This window comes from Erinaceus europaeus, chromosome 1 (assembly GCF_950295315.1).
Source record: "Erinaceus europaeus chromosome 1, mEriEur2.1, whole genome shotgun sequence".
NCBI lineage: Eukaryota > Metazoa > Chordata > Mammalia > Eulipotyphla > Erinaceidae > Erinaceus > Erinaceus europaeus.
In genome coordinates, this window is record NC_080162.1 from 79588185 (window position 1) to 79602297 (window position 14113).

At 50.9% G+C, this 14113-nt stretch overlaps 1 protein-coding gene and 1 long non-coding RNA gene across 2 annotated transcripts in view; one reads left to right on the plus strand and one right to left on the minus strand.

The window, feature by feature from the left end:
• LOC132538068 (uncharacterized) overlaps positions 1–14113 on the minus strand; it is an 89494-nt gene that overhangs the window by 43208 nt on the left and 32173 nt on the right. The gene's annotated exons all lie outside the window — the stretch shown is intronic.
• MYL9 (myosin light chain 9) lies at positions 1372–9560 on the plus strand. Its single transcript, XM_007518428.3, has 4 exons — positions 1372–1516; positions 3383–3592; positions 7968–8129; positions 8878–9560. Exons 2-4 carry the CDS (start codon positions 3409–3411, stop codon positions 9048–9050), a joined length of 519 nt encoding a protein of 172 aa, XP_007518490.1. The 5' UTR covers positions 1372–1516; positions 3383–3408; the 3' UTR covers positions 9051–9560.

The following is a 14113-nucleotide window of genomic DNA, read 5'->3' on the forward strand; positions in this document are numbered from 1 at the left end:
CAATACCTTCAAGATGATGAAAACAGTGGTCCGGGAGGTGGCACAGTGGATAAAGCATCAGACTCTCAAGCATGAGGTCCTGAGTTCAATCGCCGGCAGCACGTGTACCAGGGTGATGCCTGGTTCTTTCTCTGTCCTCCTATGTTTCGCATTAATAAATAAATAAATAAAATCTTTAAAAAAAAAAAGATAATGAAAACAGGAGAATTAAGAGACAGAATAAAACAATCTTGGATCGGCTCCAGAACCAGAAAAAATATATATGAAAAGCAGTAAAAGGATAATTGGCAAACTTTACTGTGAATTGTAAGTTAGCAGTATTAACTTTTTTATTTTTATAATTATACTATGGAAATGGGAAAGAATATTCTTTGTAGAAGATAATAAGACTATGGCCATCTCACCCTGAACACACCTGATCTCATTGGGAAGATATTAAAGCATTCTGTGTTAAAAGGGCACACAGGGCATTAAAATGGTCTAACTGGGGGCCGGGCAGTGGCATCGGGTTAAGTGCACATAGTGAGAAGCACATCTGCAGGTGTCTCTTTCTCCATCTTCCCTTCCTCTCCCAACTTCTCTCTGTCCTGTCCAACGACAATGGCAACATTGAGGGTATACAGGAGTTCTTTGTAGAATCTGAAATTATTTCAAAATAGTTTCAAACATTTATGTGCAAAACAGAGCCTTTGACCTCTACTCAAACATGCTCTTTTCACAGCCAATCCAGCCTAGAAAATGGCTGTTCAGAACCAGGCCCCCAGAGCCATCGGATTTGTTTGGCCCATTCCCCTGTTCACCCCACCCCGATGCAGAAATCTTTCCAGAAGCCCCACATTTCTTACCACCTCCCACCCTCTTGCCCCCTGCTTTCTGCTTTCTGCCTTCTGCCCCCTGCCCCACATCAGCCCCTTCACCCATCAGCCTGCACCGTCTCCCTGTGCTAGACCCTCAGCTTCTCTACCTTTGTGGCCCCTCCCCCCTCCCCAGGGTCAAGCCGGCCTCGAGCGGCCCCTGACCAAGCTGGACAAGTCCCTGGACTCTGGCCCGGATGCCTCTAGCCACCTGTCTTCTCCTGCCCCGTCCTCTCAGATACACGTGGCAGCACCTGGAGAGTGGGGGTGATGGACAGGCCTGAGGCTGGGTCCCCCTGAGCCCTCAGCACCACCGCCTGGGGAGCAGAGATGGGCGGAGGGCGACAGGGGGCGCCCTGTGAAGTCAGCCTGGGGCCCCAGGACAGGGAGAGGGAGCACCTGAGACCTGAGACCGGCTCTCCCCTCCCCCTCCCCGGGAAGGCGCGTACAGCCTGGGGGTTCACCCCCCCGCACACCCCCGCCTGTGGGTCGCGGCCAAATAAGGCCTGGCAGCCTCAGGGCCCCGCCCCACACATTCTTCTGCCTTGTAAGGCCCGGCCCGCCCGCCGCCAGAATCGCGGACTGACCGACTGTGTGTGCACAGACAGACAGCCGCCGCCCTGCCGCCCTGCCTGCACCGACAGCGCCTCCGTCTGCACCAGGTGGGAGCCTGCCCACCCGCCCGCCCGCACGTCGAGGGTCGGGACTGTGCGGCCCTGGGGGTCTTGGGGTCACTGAGATCTGGGGGGGGGGGGGGCTGTGGTCGCTTGCTGGGCCAGAGCTAGGGCACCAGACGCCTCCTGCTGCTCTGAGCAGAATGTGAAGGCAGGCGGGAACCCCCAGTCGAGCTGTTGCTTGGTGGCATTTCGGGCACCAGTAACGGGAGATGGCAGCACCTCAATGCCAGGCCAGGTGCCAGCCTGTGTGGAGGCCGCGGGCAGGGTGGATGGTGGCTCTGGCCCTGTTCCTCCAGCAACCAAGACAATGCCCTCATCGGTGACGGGCAGCTATTCCTCCTCTGGGGACACCAACCACCACTGCCAGCCAGTGCTAAGTCCAGTCCAGGGGTCCCCTTCATGGGCCGCAGCTGTCTGACTGTATGGGGGAGGGGCAGCCCATCCTGCTCCCGGGACTGCCGGATGGGCACAGCCCTGAGTAGTCTTTCAGTCATGCCAGGGCTGCTCCACAGAGGGTGAGGACAGCATCACGGCAGCAAGGAGCTCTGCCAGACCTAACCCCTGAGCGGTGGTGACAGCCAGTGACAGTGGGTGCCCTGCAGAAAGCTACACCCCAGGTCAGGGGTGTGGTTGTGGGACACAGTCTGCTGCTGGGATGGCTGATGTCGCCAGAATCCCAGCCCAGGGAGGGCAAAGACCAAGAGTGACTTCAACAGGGTCTTGGGACAAAGGCCTGGGGACAGCTCTAAGGACACTTACAACCAAAAAAAAGTTTTTTAAAAAGCCAGGGTAGTGGCTAGGCCCACAACAGCCCCAGCCAAGGGCACACGGCACTAGAAACACAGTCCCACACCCCACGGCAAGGGCCTCAGTCTCCCTCTCTGTGCACTGGGGGTGGTGGGTGGGCTGCAGCTGCATCCCTCAGCTCTGGTGTCACTTGGGGGGTTGATCAGGAGGAAGAGAGAGCTGTAAGTGCTCCGTGTAAGGTGGGCAGGGGCCAAGAGGAACAAGGGGGCACAGGGGGGAGGCTGAGGGCGTGAGAACAGCTCCAGTGGGCCTAGAGTGGAGGCAGCGCTGGGTCAGGGACCAGTGGGAGGAAGGGAAGGAGAGAAGGAGAAAAGGGAAGGGAAGTGGGGGGGGGAGCAGGAGGAGTTCACGGAGACTTGAGTGCTGGGCTTCCAAGTGAAGCTTCAGTGCAGTTTCTGTGGGACTGGAGACTGGCTGGGGCTTGGGGAGATCTAGCCACAGTGATCAAAAGCTGGGGTTCTCGGCCTGGGGGAGCCTCACTATGAGCACTGGCACAGTGTCAGTCACCTCTCCAGAGACCAGGCCAGTGTGGGTGGGGAGGTGGAGGGGAGACTACAGAGCAAAGGCTTTCCAGAACCTTCAGCTGGGAGCACGGAGAGGTGGGAGGAGGAGGAATGTCAGGAATGTGGGTCCTCCATTCAGATCCTTCCATCTCTGTGGGGATGGGGGGAGCTGGGAAGGTGGCCCACATCCCTCACAGCCACCTCACATCCGCCCCGTTTGGGCCCCGTTTGGCACTCAGAACCAGAGAGGTGGACAGTTGTGACTGCTGGTAAAGATGAAGGTGGGGAAGGAAGCACCAACAGCTGATGCTGAGCCCGATTCTGAGTGTTTTCCGTAGCTTCCTCCATGTGTGGCACTGGCCCAAGGACTTCACAGTCAGTCCCTGCTGCTGGGATTGTCCCCCATTCCCAGACATGGGCACAGAGATGCAGAGAACACTGCTGACAGCTGAGCACAAGCCTATGTGTGTCTGCGGCTGGGAGGCAATGGGGGGGCAGTAAGACCCCCTCCACAAGTAACAAGGGGCCCCTCTTCCTGCAGGGAAACCCCACCAACCCGAAGCCAAGATGTCCAGCAAGCGGGCCAAGGCCAAGACCACCAAGAAGCGGCCACAGAGGGCCACGTCCAATGTCTTCGCCATGTTCGACCAGTCCCAGATCCAGGAGTTCAAGGAGGCCTTCAACATGATCGACCAAAACCGGGACGGCTTCATCGACAAGGAGGACCTGCACGACATGCTGGCCTCCCTGGGTGAGTGGGGTAGGCGCCTCGGGGGCCCTCAGTGAGGAGCCAGGCAGTGCAGCTGAGAGGACCCCACTTTGGGCCCACCGTGGACAGCAGGTGCCTTTAATTTCTCCTTTTAACACACAGGAGAACTGAGGTACGGAGCAGCTCAGTGCTGGGTTCCAGCATGACTAGTCTGACTCGAGAATAAGTCAGATTCTGAATTGGTGGGCTGGGCTGCCTGTTGACATTTCTTTAAAGGCCGGGACTAACTGCCAGAATAAAGCTTGGGGTTGGGCAGCCAGCGCAGCAGTAGTGCACAGGACTTGCATGGAAGTCCTTATCCCAGGCTTGATAACTACCATGTGCCAGAGCTGAGCAGTGCTCTGAGTTAAAAAAAAATTTTTTAAATTTAAACCAGGTAGACTTTCTACCATATATATGGGGAAACTGAGGCAACAGAGGAGGCCAGAGTAACTCCCTCATTCAGAGGTTACCGTGCTAAATTGTCAGACCCACTTCTACCCCAGTAGCTTCCTCAGAATCAGAATCTCAGAGCTGAAAGACCTCAGGAGTGCAGTTCACCAGTGCTCTGTGGGTAAGTGGAGGCCCAGAGGACAGTCCTCCACTGCCGCCTGTCCCTCCCCACATGCCCGCAGCACAAGCACACCCAGCCCCTTGTGGAGAGCACTGAGCTGAAGGCCAATCCTGGAGCTCCAGGGCCACACAGTGCCAGGCATCTAGATGGCCCACTCTGTGCCCCCATACACACCCCAGGGTGTCTGGTGGGAAGAATGCGAAACCTGGGGTGGAAAGGCTGACATCACTGAGCTTCCCCCAGAGCTGCCCCAGTAAGACTGTGGGTCTTGATGTCACAGCAGACCTATGGGGACAGTGGAGTGTAAGGCTTAGAGGAGACTGCTTCCCACCTGACTTTTTTTTTTTTGTCTTTTCTGGCAGAGGGAGAAATGGAGAGGGAAAGAGAGGAAGGGAAGAAACACACCTGCTATCTTGCTTCACCACTCCTGCAACTTCCTCCCTACAGGTGGAGTCTGGGGGCTTGAACCCAAGTCTTGCACACCATAACGTGTGCTCAACTGGGTGCACCACCACCCAGCTCCCCCCTACCCACTTAAGTCAGTGCCCTTTGCCAGGCCCTAAGTCTAAGACTTGCTGGCACGTCCACCAGAGAAACACATACTCCTTGCATGTAGCTTATGCTGGTGAATCTACAGGTTAGTCATGCCCTTCTAATTAGGAACATCTTTATTTGAAGATTAACAAATGAGAAAGACCTTAGAGCATGGCTCTGGCACATACAATGCTGGGAACTCGGACCCTCATGTTCTAGTCTAATGCTCCAGCCTCTGTGCCATCTCCCAAGCCACTAAGAGCATCATCCTTAAAGCAAGAGCAGCAAATCATAAGATTGTAGTAAGAGGCTGTGTAGTTATTATCTTAAATCTCAAAGCAATCTTACTGGTTATATGTGATTATCGTTTTCATTTTGCAAATGAGGCCACAGGCTGCGAGGCTACATAATTTGCCCAAGGTTACACAGCCACTACCTGGTAGAAATTAAATTTGAACTCAACAGTAATTCCATAGTACAAAGGGCTAAGCAAGTCACTATTATTTGTGTTTTACAATCACTGTCCTTGTTGTCTTCACAATTACCCTAAGAGGCCAAAGAAACTAAAGCACAGAATTAGAACACTAACCAAGGTCCAATATTTCCATTCATTTTACTTACAGAGAAGGAGAGGAGGGCAGGAGGGAAAGAGGGAGATGGAGAGAGACAGAGATGTCTCAGCACCTTCCCACCACCTGTGGAGTTTTGTTGGTGCATCCATGATGCTCTCGTGCGGTTCCATGACTGTGTGCACTGTACAGCACACATTCTACCAGATGAACCATCTCCTGGCCCCCACTTTCTATTAAAGAGGTGGCGGGTAGCAAACCCAGGGCTGGTGCAGCACAAGGTGTGCATGTACATTCTACCACTGAGGCATCTCCCTGTCCTAGTTTTTATTTTATTATTTTACAAAACTGAAACCGAGACCACTACTCCGCGAGTTCCATTTGTTCTTTTTGTTGCTATTTCATATGGGACTCAACGCAGAGCCTGATACTCAGCACACAAGGCACAAGTTTGTTGTTTTCTCTTACCAGAGCACTGCTCAGCTCTGGCTTATGGGGGGGGGGGGGGGGCTGAACCTGGGACTTTGGAGCTTCAGGCTCATTCTCTTTGCATAACCATTATGCTATTCCCCTCCCCCCAAGTTTGTTGTTTTGATTGTGTTTTGTTTGTTTTTATTTGTTTTACCCAAGCACTGCTGAATTCTGGCATCTGGTGGTGCTAGAGATTGTATCTGGAACCTCTGGTGCCTCAGGCCCCAAACCACTACATTATCTCCCTAGTCTGTCACAGATTTGTGCTTGGTGCTTGCACAGCTCCTCCACACCCAATGGCCATTCTAGTTTTTTTCCCTTTCTCTTTGATTAAGGGTGAAAGGGGGTGGGGAAAAGGGACAAAGGGGTTAGACATCTGTGGCACTGGCCCACCCTGCAGGTAGGGGCTGGGAGCCTGAACACAGGTCTTGCAAATGCTCATGTGTGCTCTACCAGGTGGCCCACCACTTGACCTCAAGCCACAAGCTTTACTTAAGATGAGCCACCTCCAAGGTCCCTGGCTTGACCACTTTCAAAATGTGCCAGAAGGGACTGGGCAGGTAGTATTTATGCAAAAAGACCAAAGGTCCCGATTCAGTTACCAGCACCACCATAAACCAGAGCCCAGCAGCGCTCTGATAAAAAGCTAGTCGATGGGAGTCGGGTGGTATCGCAGCGGGTTAAGCGCACGTGGCGCAAAGTGCAAGGACCGGCGTAAGGATCCCAGTTCAAGCCCCCGGCTCCCCACCTGCAGGGTCGCTTCACAGGCGGTGAAGCAGGTCTGCAGGTATCTACCTTTCTCTCTCCCCCTGTCTTCCCCTCCTCTCTCCATTTCTCTCTGTCCTATCCAACAACAACCACATCAATAACAACAATAATCACTACAACAATAAAAGAAAAAAACAAGGGCAACAAAAGGGAATAAATAAATATAAATTTAAAAAAAAAGCTAGTCGAAGGGAGTCGGGCGGTAGCGCAGCAGGTTAGCGCACATGATGCAAAGCACAAAGACCTGTGCAAGGATCCTGGTTCAAGCCCCCGGCTGCCCACCTGCAGGGGAGTCGCTTCACAGGCGGTAAAGCAGGTCTGCAGGTGTCTATCTTTCTCTCCCCCTCTGTCTTCCCCTCTTCTCTCCATCTCTCTCTGTCCTATTCAACAACAACAATAGTAACTATAACAATGAAGCAAAGGCAACAAAAGGAAATAAATAAATAAATAAATAAATAAAAAGCAAATCAAAAAAAGTACTGAACATTGTAACAATAAAACAAGGGCAACACAGGAGCCAGGCGGTAGCGCAGTGGGTTAAGCGCAGGTGGCGCTAAGCGCAAGGACCAGCATGAAGATCCCGGTTCGAGTCCCTGGCTCCCCACCTGCAGGGGAGTCGCTTCACAAGAGGTGAAGCAGATCTGCAGGTGTCTATCTTTCTCTCCCCCTCTCTGTCTTCCCCTCCTCTCTCCATTTCTCTCTGTCCTATCTAACAACAACATCAACTACAACAACAATTAAAAAAAGGACAACAAAAGGAAATAAATATATAAATAAATAAAAAGCAAGTCAAAAAAAATACTGAACATTGTGCCTGAAATCTGTGGTCTGGCTGCCTAGGTTCAAATACTGGCTCCAGTCCTTGCTCACTGTGTGGCCTTGGACAGCTGAGCTAAACTCTGTGCCTTGCCTTAACTCCCATACCTGTGAAGTAAGTCTGAGAATCCTTAGCTCACAGGTGGGCCCAGCTCTGGGGCCAAATGCCCTGTATGTACATCCTTTACCAGCAAGGCACAGACAGCAGACGGTGAGCTGGCAGAGGCCCATGCTGGCCCTTTGGGCACAGTTGGCACAACACCCAGAGAGAGAGAGAGAGATGGGGGAGGGTGGGTGGTGGCACACCTGGTTGAGTACAATGCCCAAGGAACAGAGTTTGAGTTCCCAACCCCCACCTGCAGGGGGAAAGTTTTGTGAGTGGTGAAGCAGTGCTACAGGTGTGTCTCTCCCTATCACCCCTTTCCCTCTCAATTTCTGGCTATCTCTACCTAATAAATAAATAAAGATAATGAGGGAGAGAGAGAGGCAGGCAGCCATGGCTCTGGGGAGTCGGGAGATGGAGAAGCCATGGGCGGCTGGCTGGAGGCCCCATGCTATGCAGTTCACACAACTCTCCCGTCTGTGTGACTCTTAGGGGGAGGGGGGCAACAGGGCCTGTGACCTTGGGCGTGGATTCTTGCCACAGGGAAGAACCCCACGGATGAGTACCTGGAGGGCATGATGAGTGAGGCGCCAGGGCCCATCAACTTCACCATGTTCCTCACCATGTTTGGAGAGAAGCTAAACGGCACAGACCCGGAGGACGTGATCAGAAACGCCTTCGCCTGCTTTGACGAGGAGGCCTCAGGTCAGCAGCCTCTGGGTGGTGGCCTGGATGCAGAGCCCAGGCTGGCACCTGCCCAGGGCACCCCCATGTGTGCAAGTGGGGTGGGGTGGGACCCCTGCTCCCCCAAGACCAGAACAGAAATCACCCATCTGCTACCAGAACTGTAAGAGCCAGGCTGCTTCCCGACTCTGTACCCCCAAAGACCAGACCCACATCGACTCCCAGACTTCCACCTGTTGCCCAAATCCCCCTCCCTCTGCTTTAGAGCATCCCAGAGATCAGACCTCCCACAGCCTTCCAGCCAGAGTAGCCAGCACAATCAGCTTCCATGCTCAGGCCTAGGGCACTTCCTGTCCTGGGCCAGCTGTGGTCGGGACAGGCCAGAGTGAGGCCAGTGTGGTAATTTCAGTTGTAGTAACATTTCTCAAGGGCCACAAAAGCACATTCAGAAGCACCTTCACAGTCCCCTTCCACATTACCATTTCTGTTATCTGAATCAAACAGAGAAACTAAGTAGCTTGCTCAAGATCACACAAATAGGAAGAGGGGAGACCAGCATTCAAACTAGGCAGTGTAGTACTGGGGCTCAGGCTCTTAAAACAGGAGCTTCCCAGCAGTCCCCAAACCCACAGCCCCAGGCTCTCTCCATAGACACCCTACAGTGTCCTGTACGACTCCCCTCAGGGGACAGAGGGCCCACCAAGGTCTGCAAGCTGGCAGTGGGCCCCAGGCTGCGTACGCAGCCTCATGGGCCTGGCCCCATCCCCAGGTGTCATCCATGAGGACCACCTCCGGGAGCTGCTCACCACCATGGGCGACCGCTTCACAGATGAGGAGGTGGACGAGATGTACCGGGAGGCGCCCATCGATAAGAAAGGCAACTTCAACTACGTGGAGTTCACCCGCATCCTCAAGCATGGCGCCAAGGACAAAGACGACTAGGCCCCATCGGCCAACAGCTGAGCCCTGTCCCAGTCACACACAGCACCCCAACCCACCCCACACACACACACCATGCCGACTCCACACCCAGGACCCCACAGGACCTGCTCGGCAGGTCCTCCCAACTCCCCGTGGAGGAAAAAGGCCAAGAGAGCCTGGTACAGGAGGAGTCAGGTGAGGGGTACACTAGCTTCCCACCAGGGCTTTCCAGGGAGCTATGGAGGCACCAGGGGAGACACAGGGAGCCAGGCCTCCACTGCAGCCAGGGCTCTAACAGGCTGCCCCCCAAGGCTGGGCCACCTCTGCCCATGTACCCATGCAGCCAATTCCTAGCACTGCCACAGCACAGTCTCATTCACTAAGTTCCCCTCCCAGAAGACAAGGTGCCCACACCCTCCGCAGACCCTGCCCAGCCACCAGGACACCCCCCAGCTCAGGTGTGGGCTCTACAGGCTGCCAAGAGTGACCATCTGTCCCCAGGAAGCAGCTCTAATAGAAGACTGAACACTGCTTTGGATGTGTGTGTGAGTGTGATTGGGGCAGAGCAAGGGAACCCCAAATACTCCTCTGTCCCAGCTCCCTGAGGCTGTCCTTGCTTGCTATGGTGTGTGTGGGGGGGGGGGAGCTTGGCTGAGATGGGGGAGTAGACAAAGGGAAACAGCTCTCCTCTGGGGGTTCATGGGAGGGAGAAGGAGTAGGCAGGACCTGTTTGGAGCAGTCCCAGCATACCCCAGTGGGTGGTCCAGGGCACCAGGCTGCACAGCGGGGACCATAGCCTGGATGCTCCTGGAGGGCAGGTTTGGGGTCAGTGAGGAAGGCACACCCCAGCAGATCAGGGGATGATGGACTGGATGTGTTTCCCTAAGAGGGATCCTCAAGGAAAGGATCCCTATCGTCAGCCCAATGCTCTCTGGCAGTGCCCCTCAGAGCTGAAGGCTCAGTGAGGCTTCACGCACATGAGGCGGCCTACCTGACTTATGGGGAGCTGAGTCAGGAGCAGTGGACACAGCCAATGGGACCGGGGGCTGGGGTGGAGGGAGGGCTAGGTCCCAGCTTCTGGATCTTCTGCAGGATTCAGGTCAGGGTTGGAATGTCCCCACTGACTCCAGCAAAGGTCAAGGAACGTGGCTGGGTCTGGCTTGGTCCTGCAACCCTCCATAAAAGTCATGTGAAGCCAGTCACAATTCATACAGAACAACCAAGGTCAGAGGCGTCAGGGGACCAGATAGACAAAGAGGCCCTAACCTCCTAGCAGCCTCTGCCCCAGGGCTAGGCTCAGGTCAGAACCCCAGGCAAACCCTTCCTCTCACCTACAAGTTGAACCCCACAAGCTGGAGAAACAGTGCACTGTGCATGTGGGAGGTCGCAGGTTAAATCCCCAGGACCTCCAATAGCCAGGGACTCTAGTCAAAACTGTGACAACAAACTGAATTCCAGAAGCCTTGACTTCAACTCCAGATGAAGTCAGCTCCAAACAAGCCCCAACCAGCCCTAAATACTGGCCTAGACTCGGTTTCTTTCTTTTATTTTGACAAGCTGGGTTTCAAACATGCACATTTTTACCACTTCTGAAGGACCTTTTTTTTCATTAAGATAGACAGAGAAGAGCTAAAAGGTATGAGGACACTTTGAATGCATCCCAGTCTCAAACAGCAAGTCAAGAAAGCAGACTTACCCTAGTAGATGAGAGAACATCAGAAACAGAAGACAAACTGGCCACACTCTTACTACAAAGTGTGTGTGGGGGGGTGTTGGGGGAACTAAGGCAGCTCTTCAAGAGATTGAAGACTCCACTAAAAAGCTATTATCAGGGGCCAGGTGGCAGCACACCTGGTTGAACACATGTTACAGTGCAGCTACAGACAGACTATGACCCACATAGTCAACGACTGCCACCTCTCCAGATTCAAAGGAGGTCTCGAAACTTTACATCAGGCTCAACCTGACGCTGTTGACTGGCTACGGAAGAATGGCAAACACGAGAAGAAGAAGTGCTCAAGAACCTGGGTTTGAGCCCCTCCCTGGTCCCCACTTGCAGGGAGAAAGCTTTGCAAGTGGTGAAACTGCTAAGGTGTCTCTCTCCCTCTCTACCACCTTCTCCCCCTCTTGATTTTTCTTGTCTCTATCTAATAAAGATGATTATATATATGCAATTATCAGGATATATATGCATATATATATATATGCAATTATCAGGCATGAGAGCTCTTACATAACCATTATGCTATCTACCCCCACCCTCCTTTTTTTTTTTTCTCCAAGAGTCTCTGAAGGAAAGGAAATAAAGAGAACAGAAACCATATTCCAAGAAATATAAATTTTTCATAATCTGGGATATGGTCAGGGTAGAGACGTTCAGGAAGCAGAAAGAATACCCAAACTCCTAAGTCCAAATAGATCTATACCAAAGCACATCATTGCAAAACTATCCAAAGTCAAGGACAAAGAAAACATTTTATGGGAGCCAGGCGGTGGCACAGTGGGTTAGCTCAAAGCACAGGGGCTGGAGTAAGGATCCTGGTTCGAGCCCTTGGCTCCCCACCCACAGGGAAGTCGCCTCACAGGCGGAAGCAGATCTGTAGGTATCTATCTTTCTCTCCTCCTCTCTGTCTTCCTCTCCATTTCTCTCTGTCCTATCCAACAATGACAGCAATAATAACAACAACAATGATAAACAAGGGCAACAAAAAGGAGGAAATTAAAAATTAAAATAAAAAAGAAAACATTTTACAAGTCACCAGGAAAAAGAAGTGACTAATAAAGGCTTTATGGGGCCAGCTGTATGCACACCTGGTTGAGTGCACATACTATAGTGCACAAGGACCTGGATTCAAGTCCCTGGCCCCTATCTGCAAGGGAAAAGTTTCACAAGTGGTGAAGCAGTGCTGCAGGTGTCTCTGTCCCTCTCCTCTTATCTCCTCAGGCTCTCTAGCCAAATAAATAAAATATTTAAGAAAAATTTTTTTAAGAAGTCTGTACAGTCAGACTCATATCAAGGTTTTTTTCAGGAACCACAGAGGCCAGGAGTGGTATATTCCAGATTTTAAAAGTCAACAACTACCAACCACATATACTTTACCCCACAAGACTATCATTCAAATATAAAAGAGCAATCAAAACAGTGCCAGATATAAAGACTAAAGATATTTGCTATTCCCAGACCTGCCTTGCAAAAGTTACTGGAAAGAGTGCCACAGAGAAAGAAACAAGGAACATCTAATGCTCAAGATGATACACAGTAAAACAGACCTAGAAACACAAGCCATAGAAATATGAGACACAACAAGGGCAACAAAAGGGAATAAATAAATAAAATAAATATTTAAAAAAAAAGAAATATGAGACAAAAAAAAAAAAAGGAAGGAAATATGAGACAACTGGGGCCAGGTAGTGGTGCAACTGGTTGAGCACAAGCACGCGGGTTACAATGCGCAAGCACGCGGGTTCAAGCCATCAATCCCCACCTGCAGGGGGAAAACTTTGCGAGTGGTGAAGCAGTGCTGCAGGTGTCTCTCCCTATCACCCCCTTCCCTCTTGATTTCTGGCTGTCTCTGTCCAGTAAATAAAGATTAAAAATTTTGTAAATGGTGAAGCAGGGCTGCAAGTATCTCTGTCTCCTCTATCTCCCCCTTCCCTCTCAATTTCTGTCTCCAACAAATATTTTCTTATATGTATTTATATATAAATTACATATAATACTTAAAAGTATAATACATTTACACATATTCAGCCATATATGTGTGTGTGTATATATATATATATATATATATATATATATATATATATATAGTTTTTTTTTAACCAGAGCACTGCTCAGTTCTGGTTTGTGGTTGTGCCTGGGATTGAACCTGGGACTTTGGAGCCTCAGGCATGAGAGTTCTTTACATAACCATTATGCTATCTACCCCCACCCTCCTCTTTTTTTTTTTTTTGCCTCCAGGGTTATTGCTGGGGCTCAGTGCCTGCACTACAAATCCGCTACTCCTGGAGGCCTTTTTTTTTCCTATTTTGTTGTCCTTGCCCTTGTTGTTGTTGTTATTGCTACTGTTGTCATTGATGTTGTTGGATAGGACAGAGAGAAGTGGAGAGAGGAGGGGAAGACAGAGAGGGGGAGAGAAAGACAGACACCTGCAGACCTGCTTCACCGCCTGTGAGGTGAACCCCCTGCAGGTGGGGAGCCGGGGGCTCAAACCGGGATCCTTACTCTAGTCCTTGTGTTTTGCATCATGTGCACTTAACCTGCTGCGCTACCGCCGGACCCCACTCTTTTTTTTTTTAATGTCATTTTCTCCCTAGTACTTTTTAAAAATTCCTTTATTGGGTGATTAGTGGTTTACAATCAACAGTAAAATAACAGTGTTTTATACGTGTATAACATTTTTCAGTTTTTGTTTTTTTTTTCCCAGAGCACTGCTCAGCTCTGGCTTACAGTGGTGCAGGTGACTGAACCTGGGACTTTGGAGCCTCAGACATGAGAGTCTCTTTGCATAACCATTATGCTATCTACCTTTTTCAGTTTTCTGCATAACAATTCAACCCTCACTTCTGGTCCTCTTCTGCCATCATGTTCCAGGACCTAAACCCTATCCCCTACCCCAGAGTCTTTTACTTTGGTGCAATACACCAATCTAGTACTTTTTAATCTTACATATTTTTGGTTTTTCTCATCCTTATCATATATAATACCTTGAGGTTCTTTAAGTTGGTATTAGTACTCAAAAACTCTTGTTGCTATAGTTTATATCTGTCACCTAATTACTTACATTTCTCTCTCTCTCTTTTTTTTTTTTGCCACCAGAGTTATCACTAGGGCTCAGTGCCTACACTATGAATCCACTGCTCCTGGAGGCCTTTTTTTTTTCTTTTTTTAACTTTTTTTTTTTTAGAATATTTAATTATTCATTCCCTTTTGTTGGCCTTGTTGTTTTATTGTTGTAGTTATTATTGTTGTTGCAATTGTTGTCGTTGTTGGATAGGACAGAGAGAAATGGAGAGAGGGGGAGGACAGAGAGGGATAGAAAAAGACAGACACCTGCAGACCTGCTTCACTGGCTGTGAAGTGA